Source organism: Lactuca virosa, chromosome 8 (genome assembly GCF_052849685.1).
Source record: "Lactuca virosa cultivar CGN04683 chromosome 8, Lactuca_virosa_CGN04683_v6, whole genome shotgun sequence".
NCBI lineage: Eukaryota > Viridiplantae > Streptophyta > Magnoliopsida > Asterales > Asteraceae > Lactuca > Lactuca virosa.
Window position 1 is genome coordinate 229,412,036 of NC_136433.1, and position 24,865 is coordinate 229,436,900.

The following is a 24,865-nucleotide window of genomic DNA, read 5'->3' on the forward strand; positions in this document are numbered from 1 at the left end:
TTACCTACGCGTGCATATAAAGAACGTCAAAAACGGAGCTCGTATGCGAAAGTTATGGATTTTAGAAGTTTTTGCACAAAAACCGAGAAAATTCGCATAGTCACGAGTTGCCACGTCACCCTCGCCTCGCATGTGCGACGTGTCCGAAATGGTGAGTCATGCGAAGCCACGTGTCGGATTTTGATTCGACCGAAGGGAGGCCCAATCCGAACCTCGCACGCCTTACTCCGAGCCTTGCACATGGACTGCGAGTCCGCGGTCCAATCAGCAACTGCCACCGAGGCCTTCGCATGTGCAGCCTCGTGCGAGCCATCCCCCCCCCCCCCTGCGAGCTTCAGATCTGCGACGCGTGGTTCTTTCTCAGCCGTCGGATCAAGACTTCGGACTCCTATAAATAGAAGCCTCCTGCGAGCCTTCTCGGATACTTTTGGGATTTCAACACTTTTCACCCCTTTCTTCATATTTTCTTCATATTAACATCCCCCGAAGCCCCGGTATCGATTATAAGCCCCAGAATACGCCACGAAGAGCCCGTAAAGCCCGGAAAATTTATCTTTTCGGTTTCGAAGGCCGACTTTTGCAGAACCCGGTTTCTCAATAAAACTCCCGGTTTTATTAGAAACGAACGTTTTAGGAAACGAATTGTTGCCCGATTATCATCAAAACAAGTGAGTGTATAGTCACTTTTATTTTACACATAGATATGAAGTATTTACCTTATAATACGTGCTATGTGTAAATATATTAATTGTTTATTTGAGGTGACTGTTGAGTTGATGTTTTATACAAGTTTTAAACTGTATAAGTATTTGTATCTACAAATATGTTGGGTAGAACATGGGTAGATAGTGATGTGTGATAAAATAAAAGTGATGAAAGGCCTCATTGTGATTTGTGATTCAGTCATCTAGCGGAGTTTGGATGACGACCACGGGCTTTCTAGACAGTCCAGTGGGAAACATTAGCAGGTCCGCAACCTGTAGGTGTTAATGAACTTGGGTGTTTATTCGCTGTACTCCATCCCCCTCATGGTTGCCTTTAGGACATATATGGCTGAGGAAACCCCTTAGCAGTAGTGTCCATCCCGATCATATTCTTTAGGCTAGGTCCCTTGTGAAAAGTGATTAGGGACGTAAAGTGAGGATAACGGGAACGGGTAATCAGGGTTATTGTTGATTGGTGAACTTAATAAGTTTATTATTACTGTGGGTTGAAAACCCTATATGCTCACCAGACTCCCAAGCCTGACCCACTCAGTTTTTTTATGATTACAGGTAGTGGACCCCGAGCTTAGTCGGAGGATGACGTGAGATTTTTGGATTATAGGCCAGTAGTTGTAAATAACTGTAGTAAGGCTTATAATGTCTTGTTTATGCTTTTGATCTGTATCGGAACATGACATCCCGAGGTTTTGATATATATGAAAAATATATACCTTCTTAATGAAGGGTTTTGATAAACTTTTATCATATGTTGTTTGGGGACCAATTCCGCAACATTTTTTGAAAAGATTTCTCTGATTTTATTTTAAAAAGCATAAATTAAATCGGTCTTTTCTGGCCGAGAAATTAGGGGATGTCATAGAGATAGTCCATCAAACTGCTGAAATTTTGAAAGTAATTAGAGAAAGAATGTTAGCAGCTCAGGATCGTCAAAAGAGCTATGCTGACAAAAAGCGAAGACCGATGACTTTTGAAGTTGGAGATTCGGTTTTGCTTATTTTCTCACCATGGAAGGGACTTATAATATTTGGAAAAAGGGGAAAGTTAAGTCCAAGATTTATTGGACCGTTTAAAGTTCTTCAGAGGATTGGAAACCAAGCTTACAAGCTCGAATTACCCAAAGAACTAAATGGTATTCATAACATTTTCCATGTGTGTTATTTGAGGAAGTTCACATGAGAAGTTCCAGATATAATTCCAATTTCCGAGTTAAGGATTGATGAAAACCATAGGTTAATTGAAGAACCAGAAGCAATCGTTGACCGTAAGACTAAGAAGTTGCGACGCAAGATGGTCGAATTAGTGCTTGTCCGTTGGAAACATACGAATGAGCCAAATCTCACCTGGGAAACGGAGAGTGACATGATGAGTCGCTATCCGCATTTGTTTGCTGATGTGTGATTCCGGGGACGGAATCATCCTAAGGGAAGAGAATTGTAACGCCCTTGTTTCCAGGCTAGGCATTAATGATGATGTAATAGTCTAGGTTAACCTTTGTAACCCGTTTTGAAATAATAAAAATGTATTATTTGATTATTATGTGTTTTATGCTTAATTGTTGTGATTTAAATAAATTAAGGATAAATATGAGCGTTAAAATAAAATGTTAGATTAACCCAATATCTATACATAAAGAGGTAGTGGTCGTGACAAGGATTCTGGATATGTAAATAATGCCGAAATCCGAGTTATAACAAAGAAGTTATGACTTGTCGAAGTTTCGCGACAGAACCGGTACGACACTGCGTGACGTAAATAGTGAATTTACGATAGAGCGATTTTTAGCCTTAGCGATCTAAACGAAAGTCGTAGAATACGTTAAACCGAGAGCGTGCATAAAAAGAACGTTCAAATCTGACTTCGTATGAGGAAGTTATGATTTTTCTAAGTTTCAGCTTAGCGGTATGCAGCCCAAAACTCGAATATGAAATCGAGTGATTTTAGCCGAAACAATCTAAACAAGAATCGAAGATCTCGTTAATAGTAGTGAAACGGTAAAAAGACAGACGAAAACGGACGTCGGATGAAGAAGTTACGAATTTTTAACGGACTTTTCCTGTCCCGGCCTACTAAAAATATAATATTAAAAATAATATCAAAACCAGCCCGACGGAGTCTAAACGAAAGTTGTAGAGCATAATCTCACCTACGCGTGGATATAAAGAGCGTCAAAAACGGAACTCGTATGCGAACGATATGAATTTGTGAAGTTCGGGGCACAAACTTCAACCTCTGTCAGAACTCACGACGTGAACAAGAGGTTCACGACATGAACTAGTTGATTGACACCTTCCAGGGCCAGGCTTTCAGACGTCGAGTCTACGAACTGGTCATGACCAAGTTCACGACGTGAACAATTGCATGTTCACGACGTGATGTCGAATTTGCACCCTATAAATAGAAACCGAAGTCAGCCGATTTTGGTTGCTAATTTCCATTTCCTTCACCCTTAAACTTTCTTCTACTTTGTGAGAAATACTCCTGAAGCCTAGTGTATCATTCCGACACCCGAAGCAAGTCCCGACGCCCCGAAGATCCCGAGGAAAAGAGTTTTCGAGCCGAAACTCTGCCCGCGAGAAGCCCGATTTTTTAGAAAACATCCCGGTTTCATCGAAGAATATTACCTTAAGAGCGGTAGTGTTGTCCGATCATCGTCTTATCATGTGAGTGTATAGTCATTTTCTTCTAACACATAGATATGAATTATTCTCTATAAAATACGTGCTATGTGTTTATATATTATTTGTTTATTTGAAATAAGTGTTAAATGAATGTTTTATATAGGTTTTAAGCTGTATATAAATATATATATTTTTTATCTACAAAAATGTTGGGTAAAACATGAGTAGATAGTTGATGTGTGATGAAATAAAATGATGAGAGGCCTCGATGTTGTTGTTGATCTAGTCATCTAGTGGAGTATGGATGGCGACCACAGACTCTTTCTAGACAGTCCAGTAGAACGCTGACAGGTTCGCAACCTGTAGGTGTTTGTGAACGATGTGTTCACCGGTGTACTCTATCCCCCCTCATGGTTGCCTTTAGGAAATTTATTGCTGAGGAACCCCCTTTGTAGTAGTGTCCATCCCGATGAAAATCCTTAGACTAGGTCCCTTGTGATAGTTGTTTTAGGGACGTAAAGTGAGGATAACGGGAATGGGTAATCGGGTTATTGTTGGTTGATGAACTTAATATAATTATTTATTGTGGGTTGAAAACCCTATATGCTCACCAGGCCCCCAAGCCTGACCCACTCAGTTTTTCTTTGTATTACAGGTAGTGGCACCAGAGCATAAGTTGGATGGCTTATCAAGATATTTTGGATTATAGACCAGTAGTTGTAAATAACTCTTGTAAGGACTATTTTGTACCGTTTATGCTTTTGGTCTGTATCAAATATGACATCCTAAAGTTTTTATAATGAAATACATTTCTTCGGAAATGCTTTGATAAATTTCATCTTATTTTATTTTGGGAACAAATTCCGCAACTCTTTTAATCAAAGGATTACTCTGATTTTATTTTAAAAAGCATAAAATTAAATCGGTCTTTTCTGGCCGTGAAATTGGGGATGTCACAATTTTGGATGTAAAAGATGAAGTATTAAGCACTTATCGGGTTAAGATGAGGTCTAACTACGTACGTTGGGCGTACCAATTGGTACGTTGCACGTACGTGGCCAAACCCTCGTCTCCTGGTTAGCCATCGAGTACTCCCCGCGTACAGATGAGTTCGCCCCACATACTCAGCTAGGTTGACTCAGCTAGTTTTGTTGACTTTGACCTTTGACCAAGTTTGATCTAAGGGTATTTTAGGTTATTTGAGTGTTTTTGAGATTGGTCATTATTTGGTGCTTAGGTGACCAACTGAGTTATCATTCGAAGCTGTGTTTTGCCAGATACCTTTTTTAGACTGAGAGGTGAGTTTTCCTCACTATACTCGTGGGTCGAAGGCACCAATAACGGCCCACTAGATTATGTATCATGGTTATAGGATAGTATTATGCTAGTCTATGACTAATTGGTAGATATGTATGGTTATTTGTATTTGGTGGTTCTATGTTTATGTTTATCTGTTACATATGTCGACATATTGTGTTTGGGTTGAGGCGGTCCTACTTCGTGCTGAAGGCCAAAACACTCGAGGACGTCCGGATAGGCTGTAGGCCCTACAAGGCGGTCCAGTCAGGCCGGCGGCTTGTAGAGCGGTCTGGATAGGCTGTAGGCCCTGCGAGGCGGTCCAGTCATGTCGAAGGCTCGTGGAGCGGTCCAGATAGGTTGTAGGCCCTGCGAGGCGGTCCAGTCAGGCTGAAGGCTCATATTTTCATGTTTTGTTTGTTATGTAGTGTGTTGGTACTTTGGGGGAACTCACTAAGCTTTGGCTTACAGTTTCAGTTTATTATTTTAGGTACTTTCAAGGATCATGGGAAAGCGAAGGCGTGATCATCCACATCTTCATGTTTTACGTCACTGGGTCTTGGGAAAACTCTGATTATGAATAACGTTTTTGAAACAATAACTCTTTTTGTAAACAATATTGGTTAACGGTTGATTTTAAATTTTTTAAATTTCTTTGGTTTTTGGAGTGTTACAAGTTGGTATCAGAGCCTTGGTTTGAGAGAATCGGATGAACATGCGTGTGAATCCATACTCAAACTAGGGAACTACAAAAGTTTTTAAAATGGTTTTCAAAATTGTTTTCAAAAGTAACCAAGGAAGGATGCGATGTGTATGATCAACCGGAGCAAGAAAGTATACCCCAAGTTACTCACACTGTTATTTGATATTATGTTTATGTTAGAATAGCATGCTACTGGTAGGCTAAGGATCTTCCGAAATTGCATGATAGAATTGTCTGATATGTGATGCCTGATAGCCTAGGATTCTTTCTTGTATGGAATTGACATCATTATTGTAGTTGCTTAGTGTATGCATTATAGTTGTACATAACTAAGATTCTATATCCTGAGAATGTTTGGTTTGGCCTTATTTCCTGTTCTTGTTTGATGAAGGGCTTAGGGTAGAATCAAGTATTCGACTGTCTATAGTATCCAGTGTTATGTATGATTAGCATACGCAAGTGTTGCAGGGTTGGTGGAAGTTTCATGGATAGGTTAGGTGTGAGCAACCGACCAGTTGAGGAATGTCTAGCCTTTCTCTAGGGAGTGAGAATATGATGTATGTGTATTCTAGTGTGTGATGTTAGGGTTGTTGTGATGATCTTCTAAGACAAATACGAGTAGGTGTGGAAGGTAGTATGAGTCCGTACTACCGGAAGCACAGGACCCATATGCGTAGCAGGGAGGTCACAAACCCTAGGGTTTCGTTATTTAGAATAGCTCATATGGTATTAAATGTGTCTTGTCTGATATATTCTGGTTTATTTTCAGTATGGTGTTCACGAGGGGATCAGGTTTAGGAGCTGGAGCAGGTGGCCATGATAGGTCGGGGTTGACTGAGGATCAGATTAGGGAGTTGATTTACGCTGAGGTTGTTACTGCTATCCGGGGATCGATACCAAAGTTGTTTGGGTCTATCAAGACCGCCATGATTGAGTTATTTGATGATTGTTATGCGACACTTTCTGATGTTGTTGTTGTTGCAGCTACCATGGTTGTTGTAGTCACTGGGATTCATGAAGAGAGAGCCTTCCAGTACCGGGACTTCGATAATACGAAGCTCCCGGTGTTCGATGGGGTTCAGGATCTGATCATTACGATGAGGTGGTTATCCGATGTTGAAGGGTGTTTCTTCACATGCTCCTCCCCTGCTGACCAGCAGGTCAAGTGCACCCTGAACCTTCTTCGGTCAGAAACGAAGGACTGGTGGAGATTGGTGACTGGTTCCTACACCCCTGAGCAGAGGGTTGTTGTGACATGGGAGCAGTTTTCTGAGATGTTTCGCATGAGATATGTTCCATTGGTGGAGAAGGAGAGGTTGGCCCAGGAGTATTTGGACCTGAGGCAGGGGACTGAGTCGGTGACTGAGATCACCAAGATGTTTACTGAGAGAGCTCTGTTTTTTCATGAGTTTGTTGCTTCCGAGAAAGCTCAAATGACCCGGTACTTGAGCATACTCAAGACGTACATCTACCAATTTGTGTCCACTCAGCGTTATGTTACCCTTGTGGAGCTGAAGGAGGCTGCGAGGAGGTGGGAGATTGAGATGAAGCTCCAGGCAAGGGAGGGGAGGCAGGCTCCGGTGCATACGCAGCGTACTTGTGGCAAGTGGGGAAAGGCCCATGAGGGTTCTTGTCGATCTTCTTTTAGGTGCCACAAATGTGGCAAGGAGGGGCATTATGCCAAGGATTGTCGCCAACAGGCCCCCACACTGACCACCAGGATCTGTTATCATTGTGAGCATGTTGATCATAATAAGGCCAACTATCCTTTGCTCACTGCACGACTGACGTAGGCTCCAGCACCAGCTTCACTGGGGATCACAGATGGGTGTCAGGGTAGGGCGGAGCCCCCAAGGGCTCAAGGTCGTGCTTTCCAACTCACAACAGAGGAGGCCATGGAGGTGCCAGACGTCGTTACTGTATAGATTTCCTTAAGTGTTTGTGGGTTCTGATTTAGTAGTTGTTTGAACTTATGGCTAACAAAGATTTTCTCGGCACCACTGTCGAAAAGTATGTAGGAATAAGAGTTATTGACATGGAACGTACCAGTTACAACGGTGGGCTCCTGCATTGCTTCTCTTGTTCCTATGGTCAATGCTCTGCCTTGTCCTCCTCTACCTTGATTCTTTGTTTTTGGGCAGTCCTTCTTGAAGTGTCCTGTCTCTCCACATCCATAGCAAGAGTGGGTTACTCCTGAGTTGGAAGTTTGGTTGGCCACATGGGTTGGGGCCCTACAGAACTTGGTAGTGTGCCCCTTTTGTCTGCAATTGGAGCAATACATCTCCATACAGGCGACGATATGGTGATAAGGACACTTGCCATATTTTGGGAGGTTCCTATAGTATTTCTTCGTTTGGTTGGTGGATGCAGGTGTGATAACGGTGACAACTGCCACTGTCCCTTGTTTCTTCTGGGGACCCTGTTGGGGTCTTTCCTTCTTTTTTATCCCATAATTTCCTCTTGCTATCTCTCCCTTTAAGAGGGTCGGCTTTCTGAACCATGGTTCCCTGCGCGGATGCCTTGGTCAGTCAACTGATGAGCGATTCGCTTTGCGCTGTCAAGGGTGGTTGGTCGAGAAGAAATGACCATCCCTTGGATTTGTGGGGTAAGACCCCAGATTTATCTCTCTATCTTTTTGTACTCAGGAGTAACCATTCCTAGGCACAAGACAGCCAGATCATTGAAGCGGTTGGTATAAGCCGTTATCTCTGAATCCTTCATGGTGAGATTCTAGAGTTCTTTTTCTAAGCCTTGAACCTCACTCCTCGGACAATATTCCTCTATCATCATGAGTTTCATCTCTTCCCAACTCATGGCGTTCTCAGTAGTGAGGCCTATAGCCTTTACATGGCCATTCCACCATGACAGGGCGGAATCCATGAATGTGCAGGCAACGAATTTCACCTTGCACTCGTTCGTGCAGGAGTTGATCTCAAACACTAATTCAATATTCTCGAAACAACGTGTTAGTTCGATCACTCCTCCGTTGCCATAGAAGTTTTTGGATTTACAGTTGGAAAAGTCCTTGTATGAGCAAGTCCGGGAGTTTCCTCGACTGTCATTATGGAAACTGTTGTTTACGTGTCCTGACCCCTTGTGTCTATCGGCGTGGTAGTTAGCTGCTGCGGTTGCTACCCTTTTGTGCAATCATTTCTTTGATTGCGGTTGCGTCCATGGATGCCGGTGTTGGGATTGGTGTTGGTGTTGGTCCCATACGGACTCTCGAGCTTCGTCTGAGTGGCATGACCTCAATTGGCTAACCTATATATCAGATGTCAAAATAGCGTAAAAGGTGTCCAGCCATCTCGCTCATCTCACGATTAGTTTGTTCTACCCTTTGCTCCATGGCCACTGCCCTAGTCTCAGCTGCTAGGGCTTGTCGCTCCAAGGAAGCCACCCTCTCCTCTAAGGAGTGTACGTGGGTCGTAGTGTCCACCTGCACACCAATGAGTGTAGTTGTCGCATACCATGGGGGACATCTTGAAAAAAGGAGGCGGAAGGGGCTCATATATGCCCCTGATGGGATAAGGCTTGTTAATGATCCCCCTCGATGTCCATCTCCTCATCTGACTCCTTCTCGGAATCCTCTTCCGGATCCTCTGCAGGGTCTTCCTCGTGAATTTCCCCTGGTTCTTCCTCGATCCATCCATTAGCTGCCATAACGGGATAATAGGGGTCTCTATGGTGGAATCTCGCCATGACTAAAAACAAAAGGGTGTATAAGGTCGCAATCTACGTGATTCTTAGTAACTAAGTAGTGCAACTAAGTTGTTAGTGTAGATATTTGATGAGGTTGTGAAGTATTCATATGTAGATTACTTACGTTTACCCGGTTGTCCCCTATGCCCAGGCCCAGTTACATGTTCGTCAAACCTTGGTCAAGTGTAGTTGATCAGACTATACTCCCCCATGATTTGACAACATGTCATACTAGGTCTAGCCATAGTGTTCAACCTAAACTTTGATGTTCTTGATTTGTTTCATTGTGACACTAACTTTCTTTTATATGTGTATACTTTCATATAATAATTATTATTATATTTTAAGCATAATTATAACTTCAAATTTTTAGTCAGAGGTATTAGTCCCTATATCTATAGTTGTATTTCTTACATGGAAGAATATACTTAGTTCGCTATAAACAATTGCTCTGATACCAATCTGTTACACCCCCAAACCGGATGGAGGAAACGTCCGGGGGGTGGAACAATGATCATAGTATCACAATAATTGTATACATTGAAACACAAGTACATAAACAACCAACATATCATATGATTATATCAGTTACATGACCCATATGTTACTTAGTATCAAAATACATTACAAGGTTTGCATGTTATCAAACAAAGTAGTTCTCGTAATGATATTAGGTGTCTTGTCTTCAAAAGTAGCTCCACTGACCCGAGCTTAATTGTTTCCTGAGATTACATGCCGTTTTAAAAAAATCAACATAAAGTTGATGAGTTCATAAGAGTTCAGTTGTAGAAAAATCCGATATTTTTCCTTGTGTAAAAATAATATCCTTGTAAAATGTTTTATATTTGTACGCCTTCAGCGTAAAAGAAGAATGTATGTGTGTAGCATGTATCCAAAAGCATTTATAAAATAAAAGTTCTCATAACTTCTAAACTTATAAAAAGTGTGACTTGTCATGTGATTTTTATTATCCAAAAATCGAGTGTATAAGTAAAAAACCATACTTATAAATGTAGTATATAAGTAAATAACTATACTTATAAATATTGCGTATAAGTAAATAACCATACTTATAAATGTAGTGTATAAGTAAATAACCATACTTATAAATGCAGTGTAAAAGTAAATAACCATACTTATAAATGTAGTGTATAAGTAAATAACCTTACTTATAAATGTAGTGTATAAGTAAATAACCATACTTAAAAATGTAGTGTTTGTTCCCAGAAAATCCAATATTTTCAGAAAATAACCCGTATAGATCTATACACAAGTATCACGCTCTCTTACCGAGATTCGGGTTATAATTCAGGACTCTAGTGTGTACTCTGGTAGGTACGGTGAAGACTTTGTCTCACATAATTCTTTCAACAGGTTTACGTTTTGATGTAATGAAAACCCTTGTATGTGTAAATATCAATTTTCCATAGTATTAATATAGTGTATAATAATATTACCCAATGGATAATGGTATTATCCTAGGGGTAATGGTTTTATCCAATGTGTAAATACAAAGTTTTAATCTTTCAAAACTAGACTTTTGGTAAAAATGTTAGTTTGTGTTTGTCCAGTGTGTAATAATATTATCTAATGGATAAAGGTATTATCCATCATACAATAGATTAATACTAGAAACTTGTGCATATGAAAGAATGAGACTTGTGTGTTTTCTTTGAAAGCATGAATATATGTATATATTTCATAAATAGAACATAAACATGCATGTAAGAGTATTACCCAAAGGTTAAAAGTTTTATCCATCCTATATTAGATCCAGGACCTTTGTGTAAAGTCATTGTCCAAATGTATTTTGTTTGCATAGCATGTAACCTCCCTCGAAAGTGTAAAATGAGTGAAAACTAGTAGAAATGGGGGTATGAACTCACCTTTTGTGCTTTCCCTAGAAGATGGCAAGAAATGGTGGGAAATAGGAGGTAAGAATCGAGTGACACCTTCTTGAAACTCCAAGATCTTGCCTAGGATTTTTGTTTCAAGAGTGAAAATGAGACAACCAAAAGATGATGGTAGAATGTAGTGGGATCTCGGAAATATGAAGAAAACTTACCAAAAATACGTGCAAAACACTTGCCAAAAGCCTTGAATCAACTAGAGAATTCTTGGAGAGTTTAGAGAGTATAGAAGTGAGATTGGAGATGAAATGGTGGGGAGGGAGGCCTCTTGGCCGAATTTATAGAAGGACAAGGAGAGAGAAGAGTGGTGGTGGTTTGCATGGGGAAGGGAAGATGTAAGGTGTTGTGAATATTTAATTTAGGGTAAGCTTTCTAGCTTATTTTAATCAAGTAGGCATCTTGATTAAAATATTCAAGCATGGTTCCTTGATTTCTTTATTATATAGATGATATGATGATGTTGGATATGAGTAGATATGTTGGGAGAGAAGAGACATAATTTGTCTCGTATAGTTTTTATAAAAACCTAGCCCTTTTTATAAAAGTTTGTCATTTTTATAAAAGTGTGGTGGGATTTGAGAAATTGGTAAGGTTTAATAACTAATAAAAATATTGCTATTTAATATTATTAACAATAATATTAAAATCTTATAATTAAATTGGTTTTCTCAAATTCGTTGTATAAAATGTGAGCGTTAAACATGATAACATTTCGTTTTCTTGATGTATGACATTTTTCCAGAATAATCACCGGAGTACCAACTAAATGATGTTTAAAACGTGTTTATGGATTTGTGAACAACTAAACCTCGTGTTATAAACATTACCCAATTCCCATTAATATTTGTGTGTTTTATCGAATTACTACATTACCGTAGTTTACTGATCGCAATAAAAGCGTTTATTCGATAATGGATTCAAAATAGCGTACGTAACATTATAATATTCAATAATACATTAGGGATGTTAAGAAAATCACATTTCGCCTTTTTGACCTAATATACGCACAATTGACTTTTGTTGACCAAAATTTGATGGATGTCACACATACCGATCCTCCTACCTATTTAAATGATGACATGTGTCATATTAGTATTAAAAAAATATCATTAAATTTTATTAAATGAACATTAAATGTTACACATGTCACTATTTAATTGGGTAAGAAGATTTATAGAAACAAAAAATAGGAGGATATCTGATATGTACCATTTTGTGGTTAAACTAAATAAAAAGAGACAATGCCTTTTGTATGTAAACAAATTAGGTTTTACATCCTGAAATTGAAATTGTAATTAATGAATGTATTACCTCATGTAACTAACTTTTGGTATATTTTCATCATATAATTACCGAATGTACATAACCACCTCACTTTCTACTACTCTTTAAATACATTACGGCCGCCGCAACATATAGCCGATAAAAATCATAGTTTAATAGAAAAAGAAACACACATATCTCCAATGTATCTCCAATAATGTTTACCTACCCATCTTGGTCTACAAGTAATTCGGGCATATAAAACATATTCAACTCCTTAAGATGAAAAGATACTTACCTTATAATTAACTATGTATGCAATTATAAAATAGATAATTAATGGTGACACGTAATTGGTATACAAATGTCATTGATAAGTTTTTTATTTTAAATATATATACTACAAATAAATTTGAAATTACATCAATTTTTATTTTTGTTTTTTATTTTAAACTTTTCATATTTTTGGGGTTAAAAACAATTTAATTTAAAAATTTTAGCAACACGTTAATCTATTTGTTTATCAAGTATTACATTTTCGTTTTTTATTGGTTGTTATAACATTTACAACCTAAAACATAACTAACTAATGAATTTTACTATCTTTGCCCTAATATTAGGGCATCCAATGAACCTGCTCCCCTAGGTTGATGAGAGTCTAAGAAGTACACATTCCACATTGATCACAATCTCACCTTACCCCTGCCCTTTTCCAAGTTAACTGATTCACGTACATATATTTGAGCTCCCAACAGAAGAAGCGGATGCCATTATCTTTGCTTGTGATTTGGACATTTGAAATGATCGTGAAAGCTGCATTTCGTTTCAATTTAACCTCAATTGTCAACTCAACATCTCCTTTTTTTGTTACAAAAATATTGATTTAATAGTCAATGAGGACAAAATATATGAAATCTACTTAATATTTGCCTATCAAACGGTTGGGAATTGCGTGAATTGTTGGGTGATACATTTGAAAATTATCGATTTTATATTGTTGATTGTTGCGTGATACATTTGATTGTTGTGTGATACATTTGAAAGTGATTGACTTGAGTCAAAATTATATTGGGGACTATCTATGATATGTTCAAAGAGAATACGCATAATTATAGGAAAACGTCTAAAGTTGAGGGACATGTTTAAAAAAATTCTTAATGATAAAAGGTCCACGAGCGCAACTACTCAGATACGTATGCTTAAAGTCGAAATTGAGAGGAGAGAGAAATGGATAGGATGTTTTCAGTGGACGATATTGCGGGCCACTTTTGGTCGCCATCGCCGGCCGCCGGGGCCGCCGATGAGGATGAATCATCATCTTCCTCATCTGCATCTAAGAGCAAGTCAACGCCGGCGATGATGAATCGGAGTATGTCTGAGTGGCAATTTCAACGCTTTCTCCAAGAGGCATCGGCACCACCGGAATCTTCATCTTGTAGACCAAACGAAGTTGTCGAGATCAAGGATCAAGACGAGGTTCGAGACAAAAATCAGGCTGTTGCCATCACCACTGCTACTTTGAAGAACAACGAAAGCGGCAGAACAACTGGCAGTGCCACTGGTGGTGGTGGTGCAGCTGCGACGACTTCGTTTGGTGCTTCCTTAGCCGGCGGACCTCCTAATGTTCCTATTGATTCGGAGGAGTACCAGGCTTACCTCAAAAGTCGTCTTAATCTCGCTTGTGCAGCTGTTGCTTTGACTAGGGTATGCAAATTTGTTTGTCTTGCATCTCTTTTAAATCTATATTTTTTCTTATGTTGCCCATTTGCCGAGTAAAACTCAAATCCGAGCTTAGATTTAATAACATTGGTAGTTTCTTTTACTTTCTAGTTCTAATAAAGAGATAATGTCAAATAACTAGCAAGGTGATCGATCGCCAGTAGATTTACACTAACAGAGGTTAAGAGGAGATTGATGCGCATTAAATTGATTACAAGTGGAATATAATTTACTCTTGTAACATCCATGAGAATCAAATTAAAATGCAAAAAAATAGCTATAAACTCATATGATGCAACTTTGTTAATAATGAATGGTGAAATAGTTTTACTAGAAACAATGCCTTTAGTATTGTGATGTAAATTGTGTCCTTCATCTCTGAAATAATCATTCAACTATTGCTCATTAATGATAGTAGAAGCAATGGTGCAGAGGCAAAAAAGGGATTCTTGCATAATACCATAGATGAATCAATCAAACCAATGTCATACGATTTCTAATTGGGAAGACTAAACACAAGTATACTACGCAATGACACCACAAATTTTGACGTTGATTATCTGGATGTGATTGTGTTTAAGTAAACCTCCTCCCATGAATCATGAAACTAGAAATATCTTGTTCATTCTCATATTCTTCAAAAAGTAGATCATACTCTAACTGCTCAAATTCTACCCCCTATATCCTTTTTCATTCTAATTACTTTGAATTGTGTATGTACTTCTAGATGTACACATATGTAGAGGAAAAATAGGGTTAATTGTCTTGCTAAGTGGATTACTATCACAAGGATTGCTATAGTTAGGATTAACACATATATTTGTTTGTTTTTTTCCCTTTCCCCTCTTTCTCTTCAAAAAGAAGTTTGAGAACACAATGTTAAGATTCTATATCCAAAGAATTTAATGGTGACAAAATAGATGTTGTTGTGAAACTTTGGTTCTTACAAAGAGTGTTAGGCAATTCTGTTTGATTATATTCTTGTTCCATCCATTAGTAGAAAGGGATGTGCAGATGTTGGCTTTTTAGAGGGATGTACAATTGTATCAATAAACAATTTGGTGTAGAATATAGAATAAAGGAACAAAAGGACAAAGTGTCATCTTGTCTTGATGTTATTTGGAGGAATCGATGTTCTAATAATAGATATGTAGTTGTTTATATAGGATTAAATAATTAAATTATTTCTTCATGAAGAGTATTTATGTTTTTTGCATCTTTCTTTTTCTCCAAGTTTTACTGTCATTATTATTATTGTTGTTGTTCTTATTATTTTCATTATTATTGTTACCATTATCATTATTATTACAATTATGATTATGATTATAATAATACAAGGTTGACCTTTCAATACTTTTTAGAATTTCATATCTAGTTAATATATTGAATATAATTACAAAGACCCATTATCAAAATAATACGCATATGCTTCTATAGGCCGTTTATTATTATTATTTTTTCTGCACCAAGTCAAAAAGAAACACCTATATATAGGCATGTAGCTTACCTAATTGAGCTGTTCCCATTAAGGCCATTAACTCAAAATAAACTGCACATAAATTGTATTTAATTTAGGATAACCTCGTAGACTCGTAGTATTATAAATGCAAGAAATAACAATATACTTCATTGATTTGTTTATTATAGCATATTAGCATCCCACTTTCATATTTTCTTATTGTACACCTGTAGTTTGAAAAATCTACCCAATTATAGCAATATCATCCAAATAAAAAGAAATCCACTGCTATAATTGGATAGATTTTTCATTTTTCAAAGTATAATGTATTAATTTGGGCCAATTAACCCTATTCCTTGAAGTGGATAAAATTTTTGCTTTTATTTTAAGATTTAACTTTTGCAAAGCACTATGTAATATGTATAGTTGACTCTTTCTCTTAGGCATCTTCTGCAAAAGCTCAAGATTTTGCTGGTTTAACTGACAATGGATCACAAGCCTCCAACACCTCACAATTGGGATACCAAGTGCCTTCTAAAGGTTCGTACCTTTAACTTCTTACAATATTAGAAATTCAATCAAATTTGAAATTGCTTTTTGGATAAATGATGTATAAGGAAGAAAAAAGTAAATGAGGGCAAATTAAAGAGATAAATAAAAGTAGATTGTTATTTTGTTTCATATAGTGTCAGGGTTTGATCCCAAGGGACCAAGTAAGGAAAGTGGTGGGCCTATCGGGATCCCTTCTTTGCCCATTATACAAAAGAAGGCGGTTGCAGTTCCAGTGAAATCAGCAACAAGTGGATCATCAAGAGAATTATCAGATGATGATGAACTTGATGGAGATACAGAAACAACTCAAAATATGGACCCCACAGATGCAAAACGTGTCAGAAGGTAAGTAAATAGGGTTTCATCTTTAGATGTAATAAAATATTGATTTAATCATATAACAGTTAATTTGGATTAATCATATACGGATAACTTATTTGGTTATAATTGTGTAAATATATAATTTATAGTACACAGATAAATGAAAGTACTTTGTTATTTTTTTCTTTTCTTTTTAGAATGCTATCAAACAGAGAATCTGCTAGACGATCAAGGAGGAGAAAGCAGGCCCATTTGACTGAGCTTGAGACACAGGTCTTTTCCTTTTGTTAAATACAAATGAGGAGGGCATTTACGTCTTTTTCATAGACGAGAGTGAATCCCAGTCCCACCTTTTTGGGTGGGACAAAGAGTTGAAGTTTTTATTCCTTTGACATCGGTTTTAGTTAGTGTCCAGTGCGTAGCAAACATAGTACAACCTGTTTTATCCGGTCAATCAGTCATTGTCAGTCACTGTACATCACATCAAACACAGTACAGACTGTTTTGTCATGTCCTATGTCACAGAAATGGCCTAAATTTGGATAAATGATTTAATTAAATAAAATATTTTTATACTTGTTGATAGGTTTCTCAATTAAGGGGAGAAAATTCTTCATTACTGAAGCGTCTCACAGACATAAGCCAAAAATACAATGAAGCAGCTGTTGATAATAGAGTGCTGAAAGCTGATGTTGAAACAATGAGAGCGAAGGTCGGTGCTTTCAAAGTAGTGTTATTTTAAATTTATAAATTTGAAATTACAATAGTAATAATAATAATATGATAATTTTATGGATTGTGTATACAGGTGAAAATGGCTGAAGAAAGTGTGAAAAGAATTACTGGATTTAACCCAATGGTTCAAACCATGTCGGATATATCAACAATGGGTCCCATGCCATCCTATTCTTGTAGCCCATCCGATGCACCCTCGGATGCTTCCATTCCCATACAAGATGACATGAAACAACAACACTTTTACTCCGGCCAACCACCTCCTGCCACCAACCCCCACCACCCTACTCCCGCCACCAACCACCACACACGACTGCCTGTAAACCTCCCGGCCATCGAAAACATTCAACCGCACAACCCCATGATGTCGGAAGTCGGACCACCAAAAATAGGTCGAACCACATCGATGCAACGAGTGGCGAGCTTGGAACATTTGCAAAAACGGTTCCGTGGGGATGTCCCCCAAGACCGTTAGACTGTGTTCAATAGAACATAACAGGACATGACAAAACAGGACAGTAGTACACACAGTACACAATACAAGCTTTATAGGCGTATTATTGTTGCACCTATTTGGGTGGGGTAGATAATTGCATTTTTTGTCCCATTCACATCATCCTGTCTCGGTTCAATGCAAGATACATGCTGTACAACCTGTTATGTTTTGTCATGTCATGTGTAGCAAAAATACAATCTTGGTAAGGATTGCATTCTAATTTTAACTCAAGTCATTTTTATGTGCAGAGGCTCGATTGGGGAGCCTGATTTTTGTGTCGAATATAGTTGGTGGTCTGGTATTTGAATTGTGCATATTTCTTCCCCCATTGATGTCTTGTTTAAAATTGGAGAAATTGAAACACTGAATGTGAAAAAATTTGATGGATTTTATTTCGTTTGGTCTTTTGATTTTAAAGAATTCCATTCCTGGTCCTTTTTCTTAGTTTTTAGTTTTATCTACATATGAAGGGTTGTATGAATAAAAAAGAATTTCTATTTGGAGGAAGGTGTAATATAAAACAAGCTAAATTGAAAAAGGGATTTTCTAATATGTGCCCTAAGGGCATATATAAGAAGTATTAATTATGAAAAATATTGCCATAATTAAATTCAAAATATATTTATTATGGAAATTATTAATGCATTTCACATTTAATTATGGTAATATTCCTTATAATTAATGTATTTTACATTTAATTATGGTAATATTTGTCATTAATTAATACTCAAACAAGCGGTTTAATGAATGTTTGCGTATTCGTCCATAGGTCAAATCGGACATGTAATTATTAGAATAATTATCGGAGATTTAAATGATGGATATACACATGATTATTTATATGTTGTTCAATATCTCTATGAATCTATGAACTTTTTTTTTTGCATCGTCTTATTTGGTCTATGTACCGGAAAAAAAAAGAACATTCGAGATTATGAAATATTATACACAAAAATAATAACATTTGTAATTTTGATTAAGATATGGCAATGCAGTTGTATGTTTTTACCATAATGCAATATCTAACCAATTAAACTAATATACTTATGTAGCATACAAATATTTGGATATTTATAGAATAAGAAAAGGAAGGAAAAATAACTTGGAAAATATAAAAAGTTGTAAAAAGGGTAAAATGGTAAAAAAGATAAATTACGCATTTTATATGACCATCGAGTGAGATAATAGTAAATGTGATCCTTACATAAAGTTATAAGAATTTCATATAGTTTTGGTACAAATAAATTAAATGCAAGGGCAAAAATGGAACAAAAATGTGAATATACAAATTCACATAAACTAAAGAAAGTAACAACTTTGGAGCTATACCACTAACCAAACTCATGTGTTAAGAAATTTTTAAAAAAAAAGTTGGAATGGAAATAGGACTAAATAATATAAAAGGGCTGGTTAAGACTTAAGGGATGAGCAAGTTTTTAGCTAAGTTTGAAGAAAAACTAGTTGGTGATGATGAGATTTTAAGCCAATTTGAAATACCAACGTTAAGACCTTATATTTCGAGATATGTAGATATTCAACCCAAAATATGTAAATACAAGTTTTAGCTTATATATCAAAGAATGTGTATACCAAAATTAATGGCATTTGAGTATGAAATGAAAAAGTTATGATCATTAGAAAATAAATTGCAAAAAATGATGAAAGTGGAAAAAATGAGTATAGAACTATGTACACATTCAATCAGCAATGTCTATATAGAAGTTGTAGTACTCTTTATTAGCTTTCCACGGATATATGATTCATTAAAATCCAATATCATATGATTAAGATATAGCTATTACAAGATGAGAAGAAATAAAGAAGAAATAATGAAACTTCAAGAAAAATGGCAAAGGCATGGAAAAGGCCCAATAATGGAGAAGTATTATGTTTGAATCACGCGGACAACGCCCAAGACCCATGCAGCCTACATGATCCCGTTGACTACGGATTGATCGCTATTTATTTAACTACTTTAGGTCGTTGTAGTCCATAAAGAAGAATCAAACTTTATCAGAGCTTGCATTCGATGTCGTTGATTCAATTTCTTCACGCAAGAAATTCTAAAAAGAAGCTTCCTTCGTAGGAAAGATATTAAAGTAAATAAAAAACTCACCATTCATTCATGAACTGTCTTGAATGAATGGCTATCCAGGTAACCTCACCCGTAAACCACATACTAGACTTACAGACAACCTAAAAAGAAAGGGAGTCTCACTAATAAGCATAAAGAAGGAAAATCTAGAAGAATAAACAAGAGAGAACGTGCATACAAAGAGGATTCTTAACCGTTCGCGTAGAGAAGATAGTTGTTTTAGGCAAGGAAAAAAGTCAACCATAGCAGAACGCAATCAAAGCATTCTTCCTTGGCCGCTCCTTCAACTGATTTCATTCATTTATAAACTCACTTGAATGTGCCATCAAGAGCTCCAATTGCTACGAGGATATGATCTTTAGGTTGGGCACGAAAGTTGTATTGATTTGACTTCTTTGCTTCCGCTATTGAAGCCCAATAAAACTTTATCAATTCTCATTCTTCTTTAGCGACAAGGAAGGCTACCCATGGGCAAGAGTACTAATCCGTCTATCTACTTACTCTCTAACTACGAGAATGTTATTTACTGAGAGAAGTAATATGGATTGTTGATGTCTTCTTTTTGGTGGTGAGGACTGAACTTCCCGCTATAGCTAGCATTGTTAGGAATGCTTCTGACCATCTTAGGCCATTCTTGATGATGGACCCTCCGACAACTTTAGAAGCCTTGGTTCGTAAGGGCTCTTATCTTGAACTAACTCTTTGATCTTGGTTTCTAGATCCATATCCTTTCGCATCAAGAGTACCCACGTGTCTTAAACCCACCTTTATCCCAACAACCCCATAATGAACAGAAAGGAACCCGATGAGGAAAGTGGGACAATGTTCAGACCTTGACTATCAGTTCTAGTCCCAAGGGTGGGTAAAACGAGGCCTTGACGGATGGGAACTCCTATTCTGACTATAGTTTTGCGATCTCGAAGCAGGATTTTAAGTCATCTATCCTTTATCTTTCCCTAGCGAGTGAAGAAACGTCTTCTTCCCAATAATGAACCCCGTTCAAGCTGTGATAAGAGGACGTTTCCGTACCCATTACCTTACTCAAGAAAGAAAGTCATGCTGATCAGTAGTAGTGTCTAAGAGGAAGGGTTGACATTTTGAGCTACCTATTTTTTGTGATCAATTTAGAAACTTAGCTTCTCACATTCCCATAGATTCTCTAGAAGAAAGCAATCGGCTTTGCCCAAGTTGTAATGACAGAAAAATCCTTGTCGATGAAGAATGTTTCGAAAGCAGCCTCAAAGCGGTTAGCTTCGCTTTCCTTGACTTTAGAGATGAATGGTTTTAGATGAACTACTGCATTTACCAGTTGATGAATTATGCTTCGAACACCTAGACCAGTAGCCACTTAGTAACGTCGGCGCTTAGATAGCGATGTGAACCTGCCTTCCTTACCTTAATCAACAGCTAGGTTTGTACTACTACCAGTTAAAACAAAAAGTTTTGAAATGCTTTTCGTAAGGCAAGGAAGTCAGTGCAGGTAGGCGAGGGCAGTTCCGCTCTACGATTTATGGCAGTCTATTTTCTTTTCTTTTCTTATTGTAGCAATCTTTCATAGTGCACCCGTAAAGAGAGAATGCTTGGTAGCAGGACAGTAGGAGTTCAGCAGGTGGGCCGCTTCATGCCAAGGATAGCACTCCACCGGTTGAAAGAAAGCAGTAAAACAGTTAGCTAGCTGAAGTTATCAAGTTCAGAAGTAACAACTCTCATAGCTGCACTTTCATCTTCTTCTCTTGCTCCACTTTCACTACCTGCACCAAAGCTAGGAGATTCCTGAATAGTCTGCTGTTTTCCTTTATTTTCGTAAGAAAGGTAATGCATTTGTTCCAGCTTATCTATATTTCTTTACATAGCACTCCATTTGATCCTTTGGAAAAAATGAAATCATCTATAGATAGGTCTTCACTAGAAAGCATTTTCAATATATTTGCTGCAGACCCAACAATTTTACAAGCATTTTTCTATCATATCAACTCACTGCTTCATACCTAAAGGTCTTTGCACTACTTTCCAGTCATTAGCATTTTCAGTCTTTTTAGGGACCACTTTATTTCCTTATTCTTCTTTAGAGGTTGAGTAAGGGTTTGGATATGATTCGGACACTTGACAGTTGAATGCCCTGCTTTCTTTCCAAGGCTAATCCACTAGAATAGCTGGAAAGTAGTCAAGAATAAATTCAACCTCTAAGTAATCTACTACCCCAACTAAACCACCAAGAGATGATAAGGCAAAAGGGTGTCAACACCCACTCCTGAGACAAAGCATGCTAAGGGCACAACTTACTCCTTCAATAGAAAAAGAAAAGAAGCAAGGCCCGCTACCACGAAGACTAATAAGAGGATAGATGGCACTCGGTTTCCTAACTCATTTACTTGACTTTCAGCCTTTCATTTTTGGAAGCTAAGGAGGCTGTCTTGGTCGACCATCCTGAGTGTGACACTTCATTCCTTTTCTTTCGGCTACATAAGCTTGGGGTTACAGTTTCATAGGCTCCGATCACTTTGGTCTGAAGACCTTCCGAGCTAGAAAACGTTTACCATAAGTTGCTTTTCGTAGAGGCTAGGGATGTCTGCTTTGTCTATCGACTTGTCTTGATCCGCTTTACTTCTTCCCTTTGTTAACATTTATGGTAGTTGCCCTTTAATCTTACATGACAGCTTTCGAAGCACGCTAGCTAAGCAAGGACTGCGGGGAATGATAAAAATACATACATCTAGAAGGACTATATTAGGATGGGCCTTAGCGGTTAGGTATACTGGTGGGAATGTATTAATAGATAGCTGAACGTGGGTGCAATTGTCATTCCCTACTAATAGAAGTCGGAGAGGTTAGGTTAATGGGTTTAAAGATAAATTAGGACCAACAAGTTGAGTCGTTAAACCTAACGAGTCTAAGGGCTGGACGGGGGATCTCACGATTATAATCCTTATGGGGCTTGTATCGAATCTCTATCTCCGACTGACTTCAATGTCTGAGGATGGCGCTTGTATTCCTAAGTAAGTCTTATGGTGCTATCTAATCATCTCTAGTTTATGGCCCTCTCATTCCATGATGGGATTGGTCTTTACACTTACAATGGTTTCAAGATAAGGTTATTCGTATGCCACTATGATTCCCTTTAAGAGTTTCAAGATAAAGTTATTCTTATGGGATAGGTCTTTACACTTGCATTGGTAACCGTTGTATATGTTGAGCTAGTAAGCCTAGAAGGAATAAGTTGTAGTTGCTACCGTTACGTGGGCTTCTTCTTAGTCTACTTGGAGGGAAGGTCTTTAAGTTAAGATATAATAGAGTATGATATAACCAGAAAGTCTGTGGTATCATTAGCCAATGTTTGTGATTCTAGAACAAAAGAATTCTACCAAAGTAGAGGATATGATGCATCAGAGGTTGTACTTTCTCTTCCCATGTATGGGCAGGAGGAAAAGCTAGCTAGATAAACAAGACAAGGATCGCCCGATCGACAATGCTACCTTGGGGAGGAGACAAAAGATTTTAATATAACAATGAAAGCTAATATTCTAAAGCTTTTTCGATATATGAAAAAGATTACTATGGAAGAGTTGGTGAACATTGTTCTGAATAATAGCTCTTAGATGAAAAGCATGTATGAGCCAGCTTCAACACCACCTAGACTCTTAATCATAGACATACTTGTGACTAGAGGTGGCAATGGGTCGACCTGGGTTGGGTTCGGGTTCAACCCATTTAATAATTGGGTTGAAAATTTCAACCCAACCCAACCTGTTTATTTAAATGGGTTGATATTTCCAACCCAACCCAACCTTTTAGATAAATGGATTGTCACCGGGTTGACCTGTTTATGTAGTTCCTGACCCAACCTATTAAATAAATGGGTTAAACTTGGATTAACCCATTTAAAATCAATTAAATAAATTATATAATTAAATATTATACCACTTAAATTATAAAACGTATATAAAACTTCATAATTATGACAAAAGCACAATCCTAATTCATAAATACAAATAAATTGTTCAAATAACATTAAAAACGTTTAGTTTCACAGTGATTTTGGAGAGTGATCAGTATTATCGGCGCTAAAAAAAGGATGGAAATTAGGATTGAATTTTATTAAACATTGATAGTAATAATGCAACATTATAATTTACAAATTAATGCTTTGATTAATACATGATAATATTCAAATAATATTAAATTATATATATATATATATATATATATATATATATATATATATATATATATATATATATATTAAAGTTAAATGGGTTGACGGGTTGATAATTTTTACCTAACCTAACCTATTTAATTAAATGGGTTAGACGGGTTGACCCATTTAAGTTAAATAGGTTGAAAATCTCAACCCAACCCGCTAATTTTGGGTTGGGTTCGGGTTGGGTCGATTTTTGCTAGCTCTACTTGCGACCTCAACATAAAAGGATGAGCCTAGTCTGTCTATTTGTACGCATTAGCTTAATTCACTCCTAACCTCCCGTAAAGAACACATAATGAAAAAAATCTGGTAAACACATCAGTAACTTGATGTTATAAAACGTATTGTCGTGTATGATTTGATGAGTGAATTGTACAAGCATATGAGTTGAAGTTTATCTGTTAATTTGACCCTAAATGGGATAAAAACGATATATATGGGCCCCTCGATGATTTAGTGATGACATCTAAAGCGCTTGACCAAGCCTGGACTAAGTTGATGTGTTCAAATGTAGTCTGAGTCAGTCGTCATGAATCAGAAATCAGGAAACAACTCTTGGACAAAGATTAATTATAATCCATGTCTCATGTCCATACGATATCTTATTAGAACGGTGGGATATTTGATCACTTATCTAAAGGACACGTCATTGACTAGTTCAGAGTTCGACATCGGCTTTTGAAAGCTACAAGTCAAATTTCGAAGTCATACTTGCAATAATAGTTATTAGACTTATCCAAGTGGGAGACTGTTGGATTAGGTGTCTAAGCCCATAACTATAATTGGTATGTACTTGATTTGATAGTAGCATGGTCCTTTTGGGTTGCCTTAACTCAAGCAACTTGACAGGATGACTGGTAGAGAGAGAGTAAGATTTATTATTTGAAATAATAAATTGGTACTCAAAATGATTTTATCCCAAGGGACCAAGTAAGGAAAATGGTGGGCCTATCGGGATCCCTTCTTTGCCCATTATACAAAAGAAGGTGGTTGCAATTCCAGTGAAATCAGCAACAAGTGGATAAATGATGTATAAGGAAGAAAAAAGTAAATGAGGGCAAATTAAAGAGATAAAT

The 24,865-nt window shown here is 37.3% G+C and overlaps 1 protein-coding gene across 1 annotated transcript; it reads left to right on the forward strand.

Annotated features, from left to right (window-relative positions):
- The first annotated feature begins 13,417 nt into the window (after window positions 1-13,417).
- Window positions 13,418-17,940, forward strand: LOC145129732 (light-inducible protein CPRF2-like). The gene is made up of 6 exons (XM_079064509.1): window positions 13,418-13,918; window positions 15,836-15,932; window positions 16,079-16,289; window positions 16,463-16,538; window positions 16,852-16,977; window positions 17,074-17,940. Exons 1-6 carry the CDS (start codon window positions 13,442-13,444, stop codon window positions 17,473-17,475), a joined length of 1,389 nt encoding a protein of 462 aa, XP_078920635.1. The 5' UTR covers window positions 13,418-13,441; the 3' UTR covers window positions 17,476-17,940.
- Window positions 17,941-24,865: the final 6,925 nt, after the last annotated feature.

What these genes read in the sequence shown, in the direction of transcription:
- LOC145129732 (XM_079064509.1), top strand. Translation starts at nt 13,442, where the DNA reads ATGGATAGGATGTTTTCAGTGGACGATATTGCGGGCCACTTTTGGTCG. An exon ending in GATGCAAAACGTGTCAGAAG is followed by an intron (nt 16,290 to 16,462) that starts GTAAGTAAATAG and finishes TTTTCTTTTTAG; the next exon opens with AATGCTATCAAACAGAGAAT. An exon ending in TTGAAACAATGAGAGCGAAG is followed by an intron (nt 16,978 to 17,073) that starts GTCGGTGCTTTC and finishes TTGTGTATACAG; the next exon opens with GTGAAAATGGCTGAAGAAAG.